Below are 20,510 nucleotides of genomic sequence, written 5' to 3'. Positions count from 1 at the left end.
CTGTTTTTGCACGTCAAAACTTGGTGCCGTACTCGTAAATATATAATAATTGATAATATGAGAATGTAAACTAGTAAAAACGATCCTTCAGTTTTAATATTTCATGCAATTTATTCCGGTGTCACTTAAATCTTAAGCGTTCCTGTTTTATAAATAATACATCACATAATCAGAGTTCATATTCATATTAAATAGCTCTAACATTGCTCAACTTAAGTCAACAATGAAAGTACTCACCCTTGTTGATAACTGGCGGAGAGAAATGATTTGGGCAAAGACATGGACCTCTGCTGATTCTCCACGGCACCATCAGCCCTCCTCTGTTCAGCAGGTGCACTTCCCGGTCGCGTGAGGATCATTTCACGCGGTTTGTCCTCCGGAGGTGAAGCGCTCTTCACCTTTCTTCCCGTTTTGGCCCCGCTGACCACGAAACGTTCGCTGCCGGACGACGAACCGCTGGCGGATTTCTGCGGCTTCTTCTCGTCCAAGGACGCGCGACTGGGGCTGACACGGTGCTGACGTTCGATGCGGTGCGTCTCCGGGGTGAGACGGCGTTTCGGTTTGCGTCCGTTCTCTGCGGTGCTCGAGTCCAGGGATCTTTGGTGGGTGGGATAACTCTGTGAGGAGCGCATTATGTACTGGGCCTCGCGGTTTAGGGAATCCCGACTGGCACAGTGAGGCCAGAAATCGCACGTGTCCGAGTTGCAGGGGTTCTTTGCCTCCACGGTTTTGGACGGCTGCAGGTTCGGTGTCGTCGAACCTCTCACCAACACCTTTTGCTTGTCCTTCTTCGAATTGCCCACGTAGTAAACGGTCAAACCGTTGTTCTGTAGTTTCGGGGGTTCTTTGTTCTTGTCCTCTTTGCTCACATTGTTGTTGTTGTATCTGTGCATCAGTAAAGCCTGAGCGGCAGCTCTAGATCTATTTCCGTATAAATACCCAGTGACTACTTCAGCTTCTCTTAACAATTCCTCATTTAGAGCATCTACTTCAAGACTTTGCGGTTTGTTTATTCGTTTTTGCCTTTCTGGTGCATTACCAATCTTTACCACCACTCGATGTGAATCTGGATGCTGCGGTGATATTCTAGATTGAACAGCAGGTGGCTTCTTCTCCGGCAGTTGTAAACTTCTAGATCTCCGAACTCTGGATATATCTTCTTGTGGTTGAACGGGATGTTGATACGGTCTTGTAGGAGCACTTCTTCTAATAGGTTGAGGAGGAGATCTAGACAAAAACTCCATACTGTCCGAAGACGAAGTAGAACTTGGAGATGTTGGCTGTTTATTAGAATCTGATCCAGCCGGTGATCTTCTAGTTTGTTGACGATGATGAGGTATTCGACTTGAAGGTCGACTCGATGGAGATATTTTTTCTCTTGGCCTTGTAAAGTCATTCTGAACATTTACTGTCATGCTAATATTTATAGAAGAACTATTGTTGTCTTCATCGTCAGCGTCTTCATATACATCAACTGATGAATCTGTGTTTTCTGATAATCTTGGCATTATGTTTCTATTAACGGTACTATCTAAACTTCTAAATCCCATGGAGGAAGATGAAGATGAGGAAGACTCTCCATAACGTTGGACAAATTTTGAACGGCGTACTGCTGTCGTATCCTCCAAGGATTTTGTTTGAGGAATTCGTCTTAAAGGAGGCTGCTCCTTAACTGGTGAAACTACAGTCTTGGTTTTCCTACCTATGCTTTGTGGAAGATTAGGAGCCAAAGATTTCCATTGCATAGGTGTGGGAGATGTAGGAGGACTAGCATCACTGTCTTCAATAGCATTGGAACGGGGCAGAAACGGAGTTTTTCCAAAAAAGGTTCTTGATTTTGGAGATGACTTATTTTTGTCTTGAAATGCCGGCGGAGGAGATATAATAGGAGTTAATGAAGGCGGCGAATACGTTTCCGGAATGTTGCGAGGTGACGGAGTGACAGTTTTCCGTTCGAAATCTTTGGTTTGTAGTGAAAGGTAAACCGGCCGTTGTGAATCGTTGGGTCTGGTAACTTCCGGACAATTTCCCGGTTCGCTGTTGCAATGATAATCGGCCAGCTTCATTCCGGTTCTGCGACTAGATTGCAGGGAATTGGCGGCGGCTTTCCCCGAGTACCTGCGACTTTCGTCCAACGATCTCTGTTGCACCTGAACCCACCCAGATCTTCCCAGATATACTCCGTCCACTTCACGGTCGCACCATCTCACCGGAGACAATTCTCTGTTGCATTGGTTTCCGGATGTGAAGATGTCGGGAGAGTTGACCTCGCCGCCAGAATGGAAACTGGGCGAGTTTTGCCATTTGCTGTTGTTGTAAATCGTGTTGACGGGCCCGCCGAGGCTTTGGTGTTTGGTTAAAGGGGGTGGATTACTGGAGCCTGTGCTGCGATTGGCGAAGTACGATCGGGAAGAGCTTCCGGTGGAGGAAGTGAAAGCGGATGTCGGACTTGTTTCCCATGGTTCGGATGTGCTGCGCAGGTGCAGCACCGACACATTTGGGCCCCTAAAAATAAAAATGAGATACTTTTAATATAATTATTTTTTCCTTTATAATTATAATTTAAACAAATTGCCTCGTAATGAGGAGACTCATTTCTATCCTGTTAATTCATATCTTATTTGTATTGGAAGGTTCACAACCCTATTGTTGTATTCAAGGGTCTAAATCCGTCTATACAAAAGTTAACAAATAACAGCAACGACTTTATGTTTTAGTTTTGTAATATTTTAGATCAACGATACCTACTTTAATACTGCAGTTACGTTTTAAAAGGAGTAACAATAATTGTATTCGTAGACATAACAGGAAACGAATAAATTTATTTGCTGTTTCTCTATGGATATATTTTATATGGGTTGACGTGTTACTGACAGCTGTTAAAAAACTAAGGCGAAAGAGAAAAAAGCACAAAGTGAATTCATAAAAAGATTCCGACAAGAAAAGAAACTGTTTACTGTGGTACTGGGTGAAAAAAGTTGCACCGAACAAGATACCAGGAGAACTGGGAAGTGCTCGAAGGAAGTGGTTTGAAAATAAGAAAAGGCGAGAATGTCAGAGAGCAATACCCAGAATAATTCAAAGTGCAAATAAAGGAATGGAATAATTCTTAGATATACTGACATCGTCTCGAGAGTCTCCGCGTATTTCCACTCCTGACTTCACGTTAAATAAATATGAAAACTCCACCTGCTAAAGTTATTTATTATAGGGCTTATATTCATATACAAAAATGAAAAATTTTGATGTTCTGTAAAATTAAAACTATCAATATAATTTCCATGGTATTATGTCGCAGAATTTAAAAAAATTATGTCAGTATAATGAAAACACTTTCAACCGAACAATTGGGATATTGATGTAAAGACTTCAATTCACAACACTGAGTAAACATGTTTCAATAGTCCAAAAACTCTAAATAATATATTCGTGTTTGCATTTGTATTACATTCTGCCCTTGATATAGCCGAACGTGTAGATACCAACCATACACAAAGAATAAAATCTACTAATATACAAACAAACCCCAAAAACACTAAATAATTTATTCACAATTTATATTTAAATGCATGTTTAACAAATCCAATTTTCCTCTTTTTGTTTACTTTTATCCCCAAGCTTCTGTTGTATTATCTTCATACTTATTTTTAATTTAAACTACAATATTCATAAATCTTTTGTGGGAATAAGTCCTACATATATTTATATCAAACATTCTCGTAGAAAGATTAAATAAAACACAACTTAAACTAACAGAATAATGTTATTATTCCCATAGACAAAACACATAGATAATCCTTTAAGTTTTAGGTACCGGAAAATTTACATTTTGGATTTATAATTTATTTGAATAAATTTTTTATTATATTTTAATATTTTTATACTAAATTGAATACGGAGAGATTAAAGATTGATGATGATAAAGATGTTTCCCATGCTTTATATATTCCATATTACTATATCCAACTTCATATCAGATATACAATCATAAAAACCCCAAAAACACTAAATAGTTTATTCACAATCTATATTTAAATATAAGTTTAACAAATCCAATTTTCCTCTGTTTGTTTACTTTTATCCCCAAGCTTCTGTTGTGTTACCTTTATACTCATTTTTAATTTAAAATACAATATTAAATATAGATAAAATTCTAAATTGAATATATTGAATTGTTTAAAGATTGATCATAATAAAGATGTTTCGTTAGCTTTATATATTCTATACTATTATATGCAACTTCATATCAGAAAATACCTCTACACCATAGTTAATGTTACTTTTAACAATTCAGGTTGTGTTTATATTTTCGAAATATATCGATTGGAGAGCGTTTTATACTACTAAATTTTGAGAGAGGCATCCTGCATGACAGAGACAGTAAAAGATTCCACTACTTAACAAATTTGAAGTCTTTTATTGTCCCTGTTGTGCATGATGTCTCTCTCAAAATTCAGTCGGATCAAACGGTTTTCGATTGGTATACAGAATTTCATATTTTAAAATTAATAATAATGACAAAATGTTAATTATATTTACGAATTGTACTGTTAAATAACTGATTAATGATTAGTGGTGTTGATTTACAACACTCAGTCAATACAGAATAAACTTGGCGTTATATGTGAACCATCTCTAAATAACAGAATTCTCCAGAAATCGAACGATAACAAAGGAACAAGATATTGTTAACAACCACTAGGTATATTTTGATGTTCTTTCTAATTATTTTTTCTTACATTATATTTAAAACCTTTCTTTTTCAATTAAAAATGGTACATATATTTAAGTTAGCATTTGAATTTGTACAAGCTTGTATATGAGTTCAAAAACCAAAAAGATAATCTCATTTAACATGTATGAAACTATTGATCTGGGATAATCCCCCATTAGAAAATTAAACGTTTCTAAAGTAAATCTATTTTTCTAATACTATACTCAATATTCATATGAACAAATTATGAAAATATCAAATTATTATTCATCGTTTTCGAATACACATTAAAAATACAAGTGCTTCCGATTAAATCAATTAGAAACAGGAAAAATATTAAAATTGTTTACCACTTATCTATTATCATTTGGATAGAAATTACACCTATTGTAGACAAATTTCATAAAATGAATCTATTGATTTTTTCTAATGGTTCACCTCTAATCACAATTTTGTTTTGTTCCAAGTACTCAAAAAATTTAATGAATAATATTGTTTAAACAGTTCGTGTTTCTAATGATTCGGATTAAGAATTTTAGTGTGGGCCCATGAAATTCCAAGGTTGGCAAACCAAAATGGTATCAACTACCCACATTTCGGGCGGGTTCATTGCACGGCGTCGCCCAGTGGGGTGGGCGTTATTAGAAGTGCAAATATTAAAGTGTCCGTTAATTATCATATGGTGATTGTGACCACAGCATGTTAATTTGCGCATTATTTATTGATGGGTTAGCATGTCCGCATTAAAATTAATACATAATTGGTGGCGTTAGTGGGTTCTTCCAATTATATTTTGTTGTTACTAAATTAATTAGTGAATGACAACTGTCTTTTTCAGTTTATATATGGGTGTACAAAAAACGAAGACAAATATTTTGAAGACAAAATAATTATTATTATTAAAAAGTGGGTAAAATAATCCGGCGAATCAATTATACAAAATGTAATTTTTAAGCGTTCCCTTTTTTGGGAGTTAAGACAATTAAATTTTCAGAAAATAACAGTATTTAACAACTTATAAACATTAATAAAATAACTGTATTTTTATATTTTATGGCTATGACCAATTAAAGCTGCTGATGAATATAATTCTTTATATCTTTTGAGACAATCTGAGACAAGTACACAGTTCTAATGAAATTTGTACACGAATTAATTGACATAAATAAATTACGAGTATAATTATAATAATGGAATGTTTCTTTAACAAAAACGCCCACGTTGAGCTGGTATGTCGTACAGCTAATTTAAATTTTGCGAGGCACAAAAACGTATCAACTTTATTTCATATTAAAATTTCCAGCGAAACGTGAGCTAATATCAATATGGTGCGTATTTTCTCAATGTTTTGACATTTTTAATTCATGGCATATCTTGCATTCCGTATAAAGCAGAATCGCGGAATTCTTAGCACAACCTTTCGGTTTTATTGAAATTTTTCAGAGGAATACCAAGTTACATGAATGGGAAAGTGCCCATTTAATTTTCTCAACTTTCATTTTATTTACCAATTCCTTCGACATTTTCCCGCAGTATTTATTTCCATGTGCGTTAGTTGTATAATGATTTCTCCAAACGGCTCAACATCAAAAAGAAAACCACTGAAATTAGCAATTCCTAGTACACTACAGGTACAATCTCATGGTAAAAATTAAAATCATAATCAATAATTTTACACACAAGTTAACGCGACGATACGAATGCCGGGGATGCACAAGCAGCATTCAAAATTCAAACTATTATTCATCTCGACACTTGGGAAGCGAGCCATTAACATCTTCCTTAATAGCGCCAGTGGGGGACTAAGTAACCGTTTTTCATTTTATATACCAGTTCTCGACGTCTCGGTTACCATTTCCAGCCACTCGGCGTCTTGCAGATTGGCCACGTAGCCGACCCCCTCGTCGGATACATTACTGACGAAATTTATATGATGCGTTCAAGGTGCAGTCGAATTATTTTACCGATTAAGCGGCGAAAATATGTAGAAAATTAAGCAGTAAGTTGCAACTAGTTTAAATTAAAGTAGATATGCAAATTTTTACATTTTAATCAAATGTGATGCTGTTAAATTATTTATTAGTGGGTGTCAGCATACTTTAACTCGACTTTTCTAAGTTTGTCATTTCTAAATAAATATGTATTGCCACATAAAACGTGAAGGAAAGTTTCATCATCATAACTTCTTCACAATTTCAAATTAAAAATAGTTTCTAGTATAACATCTCATATGATACATATTTAATTTTAAAATTAATTTATGCTATTTAGTAATTTAGTATTCTGATTTTCTCTAGATGTCAATCTCGTTAATTTTGACCTTTGAACAGGATCCAATTTAATATATAATGTTTACTATAATATTATCAGAGAACATTAAATTTGACAAATTTGGAGCGATGTGAAACGGAACACTGCAATAAACTAAGTTAAATGATTTATTACTTTACCAACTTCATAAACAACAACCTTCAAGATTTCTAAATTTAGGAATTGCAAAGATAAAACAATCTTACACAAGACAAATACCAACCTTAATTAAATGCACTCATAATTGTATATTTAATTATTAAAAATCTGATAACGTAATAATATGTTATATTAAATTGCAAAATATTATAGGAAGGCTAAAGGGCCTGCAAATACTCTTAAGTGAAAACTTTCCAAGGTTTCGAATTTACATAGGAATCCTGTTAATTTTGATGTAAAATGTCAGAATGTTCCATTTATTAAATACATATGTAACTATTAACTAAAGGGGCTGCAAATACTCTTATGTGAAAACTTTCCAAGGTAACGAATTTACATAGGAATCCTGTTAATTTTGACGTAAAATGTCAGATTATTCTATTTATTAAATACATATTTAAATATTAATGTTTAATTGTAAAATAACAGTACCATCCGAGGATTATCATCGATAATAATGAGATGCACTTGAGTGAAAGTCGTTTCAATGTTGAGAGTGCAAGGTGAAGAATTCAATCGTATTGTGCTTACTTTTAATGCCACATTGGATATAGTATGATGATTATTGGCCTTATTTGTAGGTGGAAAGTTTTTCTCGATTTCATCTTTCATTAACTCGGCATTATTGTGTGAATTGTAGATCATATTTCCATTTAATAAAATCAACACAATGTACTTAACTTTCTTTTTAAATGTTATTAATCTACGGATAAAATAGGGGAGTCATTTAGCTAGATCATGTGTATTAAATGTTTACTAATTAATATAGACGACGTATATAGTCGTCGTGTTTGTTGGGATCAAAGGGGTGTTTTAATTTACAAACCAATTTGTCGTCAAAAGCTCGTACGCCGTTAAATGCATTAGGAAACACTTATACGATTATGAAGCAACATTAAAATCTCTGTACAATACGTCTTTGATCTAATACGTCTTCAACTTTTAATATATTCACACCCTCACAATGGTTATTGACATTTTTCACAATTACTATTTAGAATTTTCTTAACTTTAATAAATGATTTTTTAACTGACTATTTTTAACAATATTTTGTTGAGCATGTTTGAATATTTGATTGGGTTTTAACATTTTTTTAACTTTTATTTGGGGAATTTTTGGATAGATAAAATTCATAATAAAAATTTTAAAATTTTATTATTAGAGTTAACATTTTAAAACTCTTTAACAACACAACGTTATTTTTATTATCGTAAATATGTTTTAAACTATTTTGTAAAATATTTTTATTTTAAAAGTTTTAATTAAACGTATTCTACAGGTATTTTTAATCAATAAATTCTTTGGTTATATATTTCCTCCGTTAAAATTAACAGTTTCCAATGGTTTATTAATATTTTGTATGTAATTAATCAAATGTGCTGTTAATTATATTAAAACAATATTTTACGTGTAAATAAAGTCAATTACTTGTACATCTGCACAGGTATCCCAACCGAAGACACAGACAAAATCACTTTCACTCAACAATCAGAACACCATCAACAACAACAACAACAACAAAGAACGCACGCATAAACTCATAAACCGGTCACCTTCGTCGCCGCATACGTGTTCTATTGACCGCGGTCGCGAAAGAACTCACCTGGACGACTGTTGCGGTCCGGCTTCAGCCTCCTGCTTGTTGGGGCTAAGCCTCGTGGCCGCCGAGGTGGAGGAGACGGTCGTGCTGTTCTGGCGGATCAGCGGTTCTTCGGCGGCGGACACCCATCGGCGGCCACTGGATTCGAGAGAGGCTCCGCGTTGCGATACCACCGGGGAGCCTTCCAGCACGCTGTCCACGCTCCTCTGGAAAATAAACGGAAATTGAAACGGTGTTTACTGTATAAACATTATTAGGCGAAAATATAGTCAAATTAGCAAAAACCCAAGATGAATTATGCTTGGTGGATTGTTGGGAATCTGGAAAATTGCCCTGACAACCTTGAACACGGACGGAAGGAAGGTAAATATAATTAATTACACGGAGTAGGGGTTTAATAATGACACCGTGAACCGTAGATTGCAAACCGCCATTATTTTGCGGCTTGTAATTATAACTTTCTTGGGCACGAGTTTCGCAACCTAAAATGTTGTTTCTGAAGCGTTTATTAATGTAATAAATAAATGAAATGGGGCGCCGATATAAATCCAAATTGAATCAGTAAAATTCTATTTGTTTTCTATTGAAATACACAACATATAAAATCCTCAAAGCAACTTCTAAGTGAATTTTGATTTGACTTTACCCCAATGTAAGCAGATAAAATAAGCTTTGATCTTTATATAATCACCAAAATCGGCTTATTTTTGAAGTGTGTTTAATATTGTGATCATTTATTTATTGTTATTAGCTTTTGTTAGCAAAAAATTAGGATTTATATATACGGATAAATATGTAACTGCTCTGGTATCAAATTAGTATTGCTAGAATATTGCGGAGCATCTGTGTCACGAGTGCAAGAGTTTCTGACTCCTTACTGTTTAATGAAATTACTAGGAGTTGTGTAAGCCATAATTAAGTTTACGACATTTAGGGGAAGCAAAACTAAAAACAATTTTCCTGGAAATAATGATGTGTTAAACTTCAACGGAAATTTATGAGAAGATTTATGTTTATCGAAAACTTTGGATAAACATTCAAGTTACATCTACATCTCAACTTCCCAAATAATAACATACACATAATTAACAGTAACTTAATTTTCATAACTATTCAAATGAACCTGTTTTAATGTTCATCAAATAAATTGCTATAAAAATCCTTTAAAATTATTTAAAAAACTTATTTAACAATGTACGTAGTCAAATTAATTAAAATCATAAGAGGAAGGCAAATTACGTTCTCTGTGCCAAAGTTGCTAATTCCACTTGTAATTCCCAAACTATGTAATAAAGTTCTAGAGACTTCAGTGAACAGTAATAAAGCTTTAGGTGTTTGAAGTTTTATTTAAAAAAACTGCCCGACAAAATCGATTTGAATTTAAACGGGTGTTCCAGAACACGTAAAAATTAAAGCATTAAATTTATTTATATTATTACAGTCAAACTGTTTATTTATTTTAGATTATTATATGAATTAATTTATTTGATGTAGTTTCAATTTTAACTAATACTCATACATATTTGTACATATTATATGTATTAGATAATGCTAAATTTCAAATGAACCTTCAATATTCAAATTGGAATTATTAATTGACAGTGAACTTATATTTCTGTAACCTTGACGGAAACACCTACCGTAATTTCAAGGAATTTGAAAGTAAATTTTTAACATACTCAAGTCTATCAGGAAATTTTATTAATTTATTAATACCTAATTTTAAATTATATAATAATAAGTAAATAAAACCTTATCTAAAACTGTAGTCTAGTTACCTGGTGGGTACAATATTATTTATTTTATTTACATTCTTATCACAATCAATAATATTATGTATCAATATCTCTTAGTAACAAATGTTTAAAAATACATTGATAATGATGAATTAATTATATTTATTAGTGTTTAATTTTGTTATGACTAATAATAACTACAAGTTAAAAAATCAAGTACTTTATTGTATACAACTTTATATTATTTTTATTTTGTTTTATTTGTTTTCAAAAAATACTGTTATTATAGCCATATATGTTTACAGGGTGACATTGAATGTTTAATTTTGTTATGATTAATAATAATTAATAGTTAAAAAATCAAGTACTTTATTGTGTACAACTTCATGAATTTTCATTTTGTTCTATTCGTTTTCAAAAAAATACCGTTATTATAGCCATATATCTATACAGGGTGACATGCACAACACTACGCACTAAAAAATGTCTCATCATATATATATCAGTTTCTAGTTATATATTTTTGTTCCTTATAAATTTTAATAAAGCTTTTATTTTGTAAAAAACAACGAAAACTTATTGAAGATCCTAATATATAAATTTATTTCACAAGTTTTACAATTATTACAAGGTGTTTCACAACTTATCCTGTTACATAAGTTCATTAAAAAAAATGTAATAGAGCAACGAGAAACGAGAAACGAGATAAAAAAAAAATAAATAAAAGCTGTTCCAATCTAATTTTAGCACACCGTTCTTTTTAACCTTCTATACAGGGTGTTTCACAACTTATCCGACAAATTTTATATCCAGTCATATAATTTAAAAGGTGAAGGAAATACACCCGAAAAATTGATCAATTCATTCCACTTCATATATGCATACATATCTTCTATATATCGATATCCTGAATTCAATTTCAGCATGTCACGATACCATTTTAACATCGACATTTTCGCGAAACTTTTATGACTTCTTTTTGTCAACACTCGAGGCAAATATGCAGGTGGTCGTAATGTAACACGGATCTCAATGACTTCGTTTATAAGTTCGATAGCAGTTCAAATGGAATATGAAAAGTTTTCCATTATTGAGCAGGCCGAAGGGATTTTGATTCATAATCAAATCGTAAACTAACGTTTTACTATGGGATTCCAGATTTCAAATAGTTATGTGAGTTTGATTATATGTTTTAATGTAATCCTCTTCTCCATTTACCTTATGGCATATGCAAATTTATGGATATCGAAATTTCCTCTCCGAAAATTTTATTAGATATCATTTGCGCATATCAAAATTGAAAATTTAAAATGTCGGAATGTTTATACATTCAAATGAAAAATTAATTAATTTAATAAAAATAAACGAATTAATCTAACAATTAATCAAAACAACTTGCGTCATTAAATATTAATATAAAGACGGATTAAGTGTAAATGTTACTGGGCAAGATAACATCATGTCCTCCCTGGAGTGCTAAATCAAGATTAAATATGTTTTTGTTGTTTATTTTGGCACCTCAAAATCATCGTATATTATTATTTTACTTCAAAGATAAATATTATCAACAATTGTTTATCTTGATGGAACGCCCTTCAGGCTTGCTATAAATTGAGTAAATTTTATGAAAGATTAATAGTAGCTACTTTAAGCAACTAACCATGAAAACCGTCTTAGTATTATTAATGGCCATTTTGGCTGTCAATTCCTTAGCAATTGACGAACAATGGATGCAATTCAAGGTAAATTGAATTTTCAAAAATAAAACGATTTTAACCAATTATTTCCAAACAGAAAGACCACAACAAGCTCTACAGAAGCGTAGCCGATGAAGAACAACACTTCAAAACCTTCCAAGCTAACTTGAAAAAATTCGAGGAACATAACAAAAGGTACGAAGCCGGAGAAGTGACATGGTTCATGAAAGTAACCAAGTTCGCTGACATGACGTCGGAGGAAATAGCCGAGTACAACGGTTGGAAGAATTACAAAACGCCAACGTTTGAGGGACTAAACATAACTACCTTAAGGGCCGACAATATCAAAGACGAGATTCCCGGAATTTTCGATTGGAGGGACCGCGGTGGTATCACTGAAGTGAGGGACCAAGGTGGCTGTGGAAGTTGTTGGGCCTTCTGTGCTGTAAGTTATATTGATTTGCTTGATTACAATGTCTAACGATTTTTGTTGTGAAAACCAGATTTGTTCGTTGGAGAATCGTTACTTCATCGTCCACAGTCAAACCAAGATTTCTCTAAGCGAGCAACAATTGATTGATTGCTCAAGGAATTACAACAACAACGGTTGCAACGGTGGCTACCCTCCTAACGCGTACAACTACATTGCACAAAATGACATCAACAGGTTGGAAGATTATCCATACGCAGGTGTCGACCAAAACTGCAGAGCTGATGGCGGAAAGAACGTCAACGTTCACCTTACCGGAATTGTCACCATTCCCGAAGACGATGAAGAGAGTTTGAGGTACGCCACTTATATACAAGGTGCCATGAACGTCGGTATTCATGCTACCGATAATTTTATGCATTACGGCGGTGGACTTTTTGACGATCCCACTTGCAACAAGTACGACAGGAATCACTGCGTGACCGTCGTCGGCTACGGAAGGGAGAATGACCAGGACTTCTGGGCGGTCAAAAATTCCTGGGGCCCCGGATGGGGCGAAGGTGGCTACATCAAAATGGCCAGGAAGAAGGACGGGCAATGCGGTATTGCTATGACTTGCTTCTCTCCACAACTTGAGGGATAAACGCTTAACATGACTGATATGTGTAATTGAGTTTTTATATTGCATTTTATATAATTAAAAAATAAAAATAAAATTGTGAATGAATTTTATAATTTCTTAGAATTTTACCTTTATTTTGTAATGTACCGAACAAAATTTGGGAAATAATTTTATTTTATAATTATTTGTTACAATTAAAATAAATAATTTTCTTTTATCATAAAAATCAAAATTAAACATTATTATTATTTCATTTATACTAATATAAATTTTAAAGAAACTTCATATAAAAATGGCGTACAAAATTAAAAACAGTTTATGAATAGTTTTGGAACTGAATTCCATGATACAATAATTTTAAATAAGCCATCTTCCACAGGTTCTCTAGAACCATTGCTTTACAACATTTGTCGTATGTTTGGGATTATTATCATAGTGAGTACGCCATATAATTGCTATGATTTCTTCTGCATGCGGTAACATTATATTACTGAAGATGTCCATATACTAATATTATCCATTTTTTGTTGATATTCCTGGTCGTTCTTCTAGATCATCTATCTCTAGACATATTAGCTACTCCTACTATATATTTAGGGAATAATGAATATAATTAATTCTAATCGCCTGATTAACTCCAACTTTATACATTGATCTTATGAACTTCTTTAACTGTACAATTCACGAGGACTCAAATTAACTCAAATCTATGTGAATTAAAGCAAAATATAATCAGGTAATTACAAATAGATATTTGATACATTTTTTTGGTGCTATTCTTGCTTATTGAATTTAAAAATACTTTTTATTTGTAAATTAAAAATATTCGGTATACAGATACAAATATTTAATGATTAATGTACTGTATTCTGTATTTCTAAAAAGCTTCAAATTGAAAATAACTTACGAGAGGAGAACTTTCATCTAAAATCTGTCACGTACCATCGATATAACAAAAGTATATTATACTAATTATAGTATATAGTTTTGACCTTTAGAATAACCAATTCTTCCAAATAAATTTTAAAAGTTCTGATAAGATTCTATGGCAAAATGATTTCATATACTCGAGTGACAAGATGAAAATAAAAGAAAACCCAAATTTACGAGTAAAACCAAGTAGATCACATCCGCTACATCTTATTATCTCTTTGATTTGAGATTGCACATCATGTCTCATTGAATTTAAAAATACTTTTTATTTGTCAATTAAAAATATTTTAAATATTTGTTTTTCTAATTTTACTCGGTATACAGATACAAATATTTACTGACCAAGGTACTGTATTCTGTGTATCTAAAAAGCTTCGAATTGAAAATAACTTACGAGAGGAGTATTTGAAGTGATGTTCAACTCAAAGGGAACTTTCATCTAAAATCTGTCACGTACCATCGGTATAACAAAAGTGGTATGAAGTTCGGTCAACATTCGTCGAATAATAAATATATCATGGATATAAAAGGGCGACATAAAACGAATATTCAAACAAACGCTGAAACAACAGACGCATGAAGGGAGAACGGATCAATCTGGCAGATTTTTTTCGCACATCCTCAATTATTAAATTTTTACTTGTGTCGCTGCATCCAATATTTAGAGATTGAATAATCCATGTAACGACCTCCAGTCGCCGAAATTTAATTCGAATTTGTAATGTACCGTGTATGTCGAACGCCACAGGCCACTGTTAATTTGCATACAGAACATTTTCGAAGAACGTACACTCGTTTCAGTCCCGCATTTATCACATTTTTATTTACATAGTAAAGTTACGTCTGCTTCATCACTCGCTTGAATTTCCATAATAGAATTGTTTATCTCGGTGGCGTAAGCTACACGTTCCGTTTGCAGAGGTGCAATCTACAAAAAAAGGAAAACGGGATGGTTGAGTACTCAACAGAAATCTTATGTAACGCTACGTCTTATGCGAACGCAGATAATACGATGTGTCATACATGAGATTACAGAAAAGATAATTATTAATTAAATGAATACGTTCATCTCAGCTAGTTTGTCGAATCGCACAGAATCTTTTTAATTTAAAACTTGTTCCATCTCAACCGAAGATTTTTGTATATTGATACAAATCAACTCGTATTCATAAAAATATAATCAAGGAACAGGGTGCGCAGACTAAAAGAACTTTAATGAGTTCCCAGAAGATAGAATATGAAATTTGCCACAAAACCTGTTTATGAAAACTCAAAAAGTAATTTTAAAGTAGACAATCTATCTATGCAATCTAACATTTTATTTAACAATGTTCAGAGAGAAACTTTTAAACTGAGGCGCAGATTAATTTGCTATTCACGCTAAAACACATCATGCAATATTAAAATTAATTTCATGAACTCACGTTGATTGCTGGATTTCGGGTCTTCGTCTCCCTATCGGCCGATCGTTGTTGTAGGTGTCGACTCAAGGCAAACATTTCGACCAATCTGGATCTGGTTTTGGCAGGAGTTGGTGGATTTATCGGAGCCACCTGCTGTGGATTTCTTTTCCTTGTCGGAAATACCTGTAATTAATATAAAATATGAGATGCAACTTGTTTAGAGGGGGTTGGTTTTATATGTATTAAAATTTAAATTTAATTTGAAAGGGTGTTTAAGATTAACAGTAAAATTTTAATAACATGAAGTTAGTTTTAACCTTTAGAATGACTGTTTCTTCCAAATAAATTTTAAAATTTCTATGGCAAAATGATTTCATATACTAGACTAACAAGATGAAAATAAAAGAAAGCCCAAATTTACGAGTAAAATCAAGTAGTTCACATCCGCTACATCTTATTATCTATTTGATTTGAGATTGCACATCATGTCTCAAGTTTGTGTTTTATTCATAAACTTCATTTTTAAAGCGTTCTCCAGAATTGTGTCAATGTTACAAGTGGACGCGTGCACTGATTGTAAATTCGCAAAAAGATTTGCATGTCCCACTTTTCGGTCGTACATGTTTCATAACGAAAAATATCGACTCACAAGATGTTCGATGTCTGGAGTGTACCCAGGATCCATGCGTACGAAATCCTGGACGCTTAGCTTCGGTGCAGTTTTGGAGGAGTGCTTGGCCAGAAGCGACTTGCGCTTGATGTTGAACGGCCGGTGCGGGTTCGAACATTCCGCCAACATCAGGAGTCTGTCTCGCAGATGGACCTCGTCCCGGCTCATCCTATCACTCCTGCACCCACACCAGACTCACTCCTCTTCCACTATTTATCCGGTTCTGCTTCTTCACTCATCTGAAAGCAGAATAAGTTAAGAGTTAAAAAAGTAAGTTATTTAATTCCTTATTACGGCAACAGATTTAATATATTCAGACGTAAAATCGGGAGGGTGGATAAACCGTTTCCGTTTAATTTTACGTCTTCAACGTTTGGTGTCCGTTAAATTTTAAAATCAGTTAGAGGTTCTATTCGAAGATGATGCAGAATGGCGTCATTCGACGTGGGGTGAACGCACCCTAAACGCACGTTATTATGCCGATGCTCAACAGTTTTGCCGGCGTATTCATGCCACGATCGCTGGATTTTGCACCGTCACCTTTAACATAAACGTCCAAAGGAATACCTGGAACGTGCTCTCAATTATCCGGGACAAATGGATGATGGTTCAGTTCCACGGTTAATTAAGGCACGACAGTGAAATATATTATTATATAATGGTTGGGCGGAAACCGTGAAACGTGCTGAGTTATGCGAAAACAATTGGAGTATGAACAAAGAACGACGTGAAAAGGCATTCGAATTATTTGTGATAACCCTTCGTATATCTCCAGTTTACAACTTTACTTTATCATAAAATTACACAATTGAGTTTCCAAGCCCTGGCTATTTTATGTCCAAAAGTTTTTAAGTAGGGTTTTGTGAAATAATGTCCTCAAAGTAGTTACCTTGTAAAGTGTTCACGTTTCAAAGCTCATTACCATAAATAAACTTTCGAACAATATTTCTAAATAAACAAGATAAAATCTAAGAAATTAGTATGTGACTCGCTCAACCAGTGTGTCATACATATTCAAACAGAGTTTTAAATTTTATCATGTAAAATAAAAAATTGAAGTAATTTAATCTAGATGTCGTTTTCAGTTTTCTATTTCTGAAACTGGCCAAATACACATACACATGGCGTAGCATTTCGAAAACGTGTTGTAATAAAATGCATACACGAACCATTTAACACTTCTCTACCACTGTATTTATTTAAGACCGCAAAAACGCTAAGTACCAAGTAGAAAAGTGCTTCCTACTTCAATTACTGGACCATTACTGGTGGCCGAGACGTCTAATTTTTGTGTATGCGCAGCCAGTGCGATAACAAACGGCGGATAATTACAAATTAATTGCACGTGCGGTGAAAAATTTACAGTTCCCGTTTAAACAAGCCACAAATTACACTGAAACAATGCAAAAACCGTCTTAAATTTATTGCTCGGCGTGCAGGAAAAAGGGCGGCCGTATATTATTAGCAATGATATATTAGGCGGTGGTCGGAGCGATTGTATTGCTCTCGACAATAAATTGTACGGTCTGTCGTAGATTTGCTGCTGACGGATGATTTTGTCAGCGAGATATACTGCCCTGTTGATTAGACCCACAAAAGGCGCCGTTTAACTTTGCATAGGACGTCAACGCTTTGAATATATGACGTCATAGATATCACTATTCATAGACAAATGGACGGGCATCAATAAACATAAAGTTGGACATTTTCCTGGATGGTGAATCTGTTTATGGAAAAAGGTCAATGTTTGTACGAAGTAAGGAATAGACTCAAGGTTGCTTTGATATTTATTTTGTTATGCAATTTTAAATGTTAAATAAAGGCTTTATTTTATTAAAATAACAATGACGAGGACAAAAGTGAACAAATTCTGAAAGTTCCTCAGAGGAGTTTTATAAAATTGTGAATGAGACAAGAAAGGGTGCAAAAATATCAAAGATAAAATAAAATCTATTTAATTAATAACTATAATATTTAACAATAAAAACACAGATCAACAAAACATATTTTTTTTTATGTCACAAAACAAAGAACTTGCTTGGAATATAAACTGCACGGCATAAGTTAGGGATATGGTTTAAAATTAAATAAATAATAATACAATAATATTGTACCATATTTTCTACAGACCTAAGTTGTTAACATTTTTGATGTTTCACAAAGACTTGCGTCTAGGTTTCAGAACACGGAAAATGTTGCTAAACGAGAAAGGACAAGTCAGCATAGAGTTACCACTGAAACTTTTGGTGAAAGATTAGCATGAGCTAGAGAACATGCTTAATTGGTGGGACGAATGCCGTTTAGTACTGTTGTCAGAGGAGTCGATATTTTGTCGAATTTCAGATAGTCTATACGTATATGAACATGACCCGGGTTTCACCCATTTGGAGGTGGAGGTGTTATGGTTTTGGCTAGAATCTGTTTTGAGGAAGGAACAGAAATCTACATTTGTCGGGGCAGTATGATATCTATAGGTGAACATTATTGAGCAAATAATTGTTAATTTATATGCCAGCATTGGGAACCAGTTTTTTTGTATCGACAATAATGATCGACCACATAAATCAATAGAATTGTCGAAGAGAGTTAAAATTTCCATGGTATATTTCATTCGGAGTTACCATGCTTTCCAGACATCAATCCCATCCAGCATGCTTAGGACATGCTACAAGAAAAGACTCTTCAGCAACTACGGGTATTGTTACCACAATTATGAGAAGAAATAGGTCAAGATGACGAGCAATAATTGATCCCAACGATGGACATACGACATATTTTTTTGTATAGAAATATTTTATTTTTTACATAATATTTAGGGGTAAATAATGTTTTTTTTTATAAATTACTATAATATGTATTTAATTTAAAAAGTAAATAATGTCAAATTTATTTTCTGATTATAATTTAATGCCTCTCAATTTATTTAAATAAATAAATTAAAAACATCTACTGTAGTCAAAGTGGAAATTTAATATTTAAAATTGAAATCCTGTTAGCCAAACATATTTGGAGCAGCTAAGTAGTATTAGTATTAAAACACTGAATTAAAGCTATGACACCCCCAAGCAGACGTAGCTTTATAAATCATCCATATGCTTTTTGATGTATATATGGCGAATACACTTTGGAAGAAAGTAGAAAACCTGTATTGTCTTTGTGAAACAGACTTACTATACTTTAGCATTCATTTTAAAGACAAAGATAAATCTTGGTCTCCACGTTTTGTATGTAAAACATATGTTAAACAATTACGACAATGAACCATGGGAAAGAGACAGTACCTAAAGATTGGCATACCAATAATGATTTAGGTCGACGGAATCATTACAATGACTACTACACTAAGTACAAAGCTATGTTTTTATTTAAAATTAGCAAAAAAAAAAATATTATTATACTATATCTAATATACTATCTATAAAGCATTTTAACATTTAGCAAACAGAAAATAATTAAATTAAAAAAGGCAGTAAAATACTTTTATCATCTCTTCTCATATTGGTTGTATACTAGGTCGAACTATAAGATGTATGTAAATTTGTCTAGTCATTGTAACAAAAACATTTACTAGAACAGTTCTTCCATACTGAATTCCACTCCAAAACATAACAATTCCGCCTAAATATGGAACCACTTCACTGGTAAAAACGATTCAATGTTGTGCATATCTTACCCTCCATACTCGAATTTGAATTCAGTGATTATCACACAGTAACCCTAGCTTCTTTTAGTCCGAACAAAGTACATTTGACTCAAAAGTCAAATTTTGTTGTGTCTAAATTAGGTTTGGATGTTTGTATTTGACATGTGTTGGTGATATGTAGCCTAATGATGATTCCAGGGGCTGCTAATAGTTATTCATCTATTTCACATAACTATTTGGACTGCGTACCTGGCTTGTCTGGCATCCTTGGACATACGCTTTGAGACCTAATTTCAACGGAACCCGTTTTATTGCGCCGTTGAATGGTTCTCGTAACCATACTGTCATAAATTCACACTTCACTCATTGAGCAATTTGCCTTTGTGACAGGTACATACAGATAAAACTTGAATTAAATTTAAACAAAAAAATTCAGCATTTACGGGGTGGTGCGTGGGGTTTCAATATCAAAGATATTAATAAAAGTAATAAACGCAACTTACATTTATATATATTTAATTGATTAAAAAATGATGGATTATGTTTGCATCTATAATTATAGTTATTTTGTGTATGCAAGATTTTGCAACGA

At 33.3% G+C, this 20,510-nt stretch overlaps 2 protein-coding genes across 4 annotated transcripts in view; one reads left to right on the top strand and one right to left on the bottom strand.

Moving 5' to 3' along the window:
* The window catches only part of LOC109604696 (serine/arginine repetitive matrix protein 2), a 135,744-nt gene that overhangs the window by 79,459 nt on the left and 35,775 nt on the right, over positions 1–20,510 (bottom strand). Inside the window, exons 3-7 of one of the 3 annotated variants that reach the window (XM_049965654.1) lie at positions 16,255–16,514; positions 15,627–15,788; positions 8,788–8,990; positions 940–2,505; positions 238–885 (exon numbers count right to left, since the gene is read on the bottom strand). In XM_049965654.1, the coding sequence (XP_049821611.1) occupies positions 238–885; positions 940–2,505; positions 8,788–8,990; positions 15,627–15,788; positions 16,255–16,443 (2,768 nt within the window). In that variant the 5' untranslated portion in view covers positions 16,444–16,514. Of the gene's footprint in view, positions 1–237; positions 2,506–8,612; positions 8,698–8,787; positions 8,991–15,626; positions 15,789–16,254; positions 16,515–20,510 lie in introns of those variants that run through there. The other 2 variants (XM_049965653.1, XM_049965655.1) reach the window with 2 other exon arrangements.
* On the top strand, positions 12,148–13,365 carry LOC109603138 (crustapain-like). The gene is made up of 3 exons (XM_049965656.1): positions 12,148–12,262; positions 12,315–12,662; positions 12,721–13,365. The coding sequence occupies exons 1-3, from the start codon at positions 12,182–12,184 to the stop codon at positions 13,288–13,290; spliced, it is 999 nt and encodes a 332-aa protein (XP_049821613.1). The 5' UTR covers positions 12,148–12,181; the 3' UTR covers positions 13,291–13,365.

Source organism: Aethina tumida, chromosome 3 (assembly GCF_024364675.1).
Source record: "Aethina tumida isolate Nest 87 chromosome 3, icAetTumi1.1, whole genome shotgun sequence".
NCBI lineage: Eukaryota > Metazoa > Arthropoda > Insecta > Coleoptera > Nitidulidae > Aethina > Aethina tumida.
The sequence above is the reverse complement of the archived record's forward strand: the minus strand, read 5'-3'. Positions and strand labels throughout refer to the sequence as shown.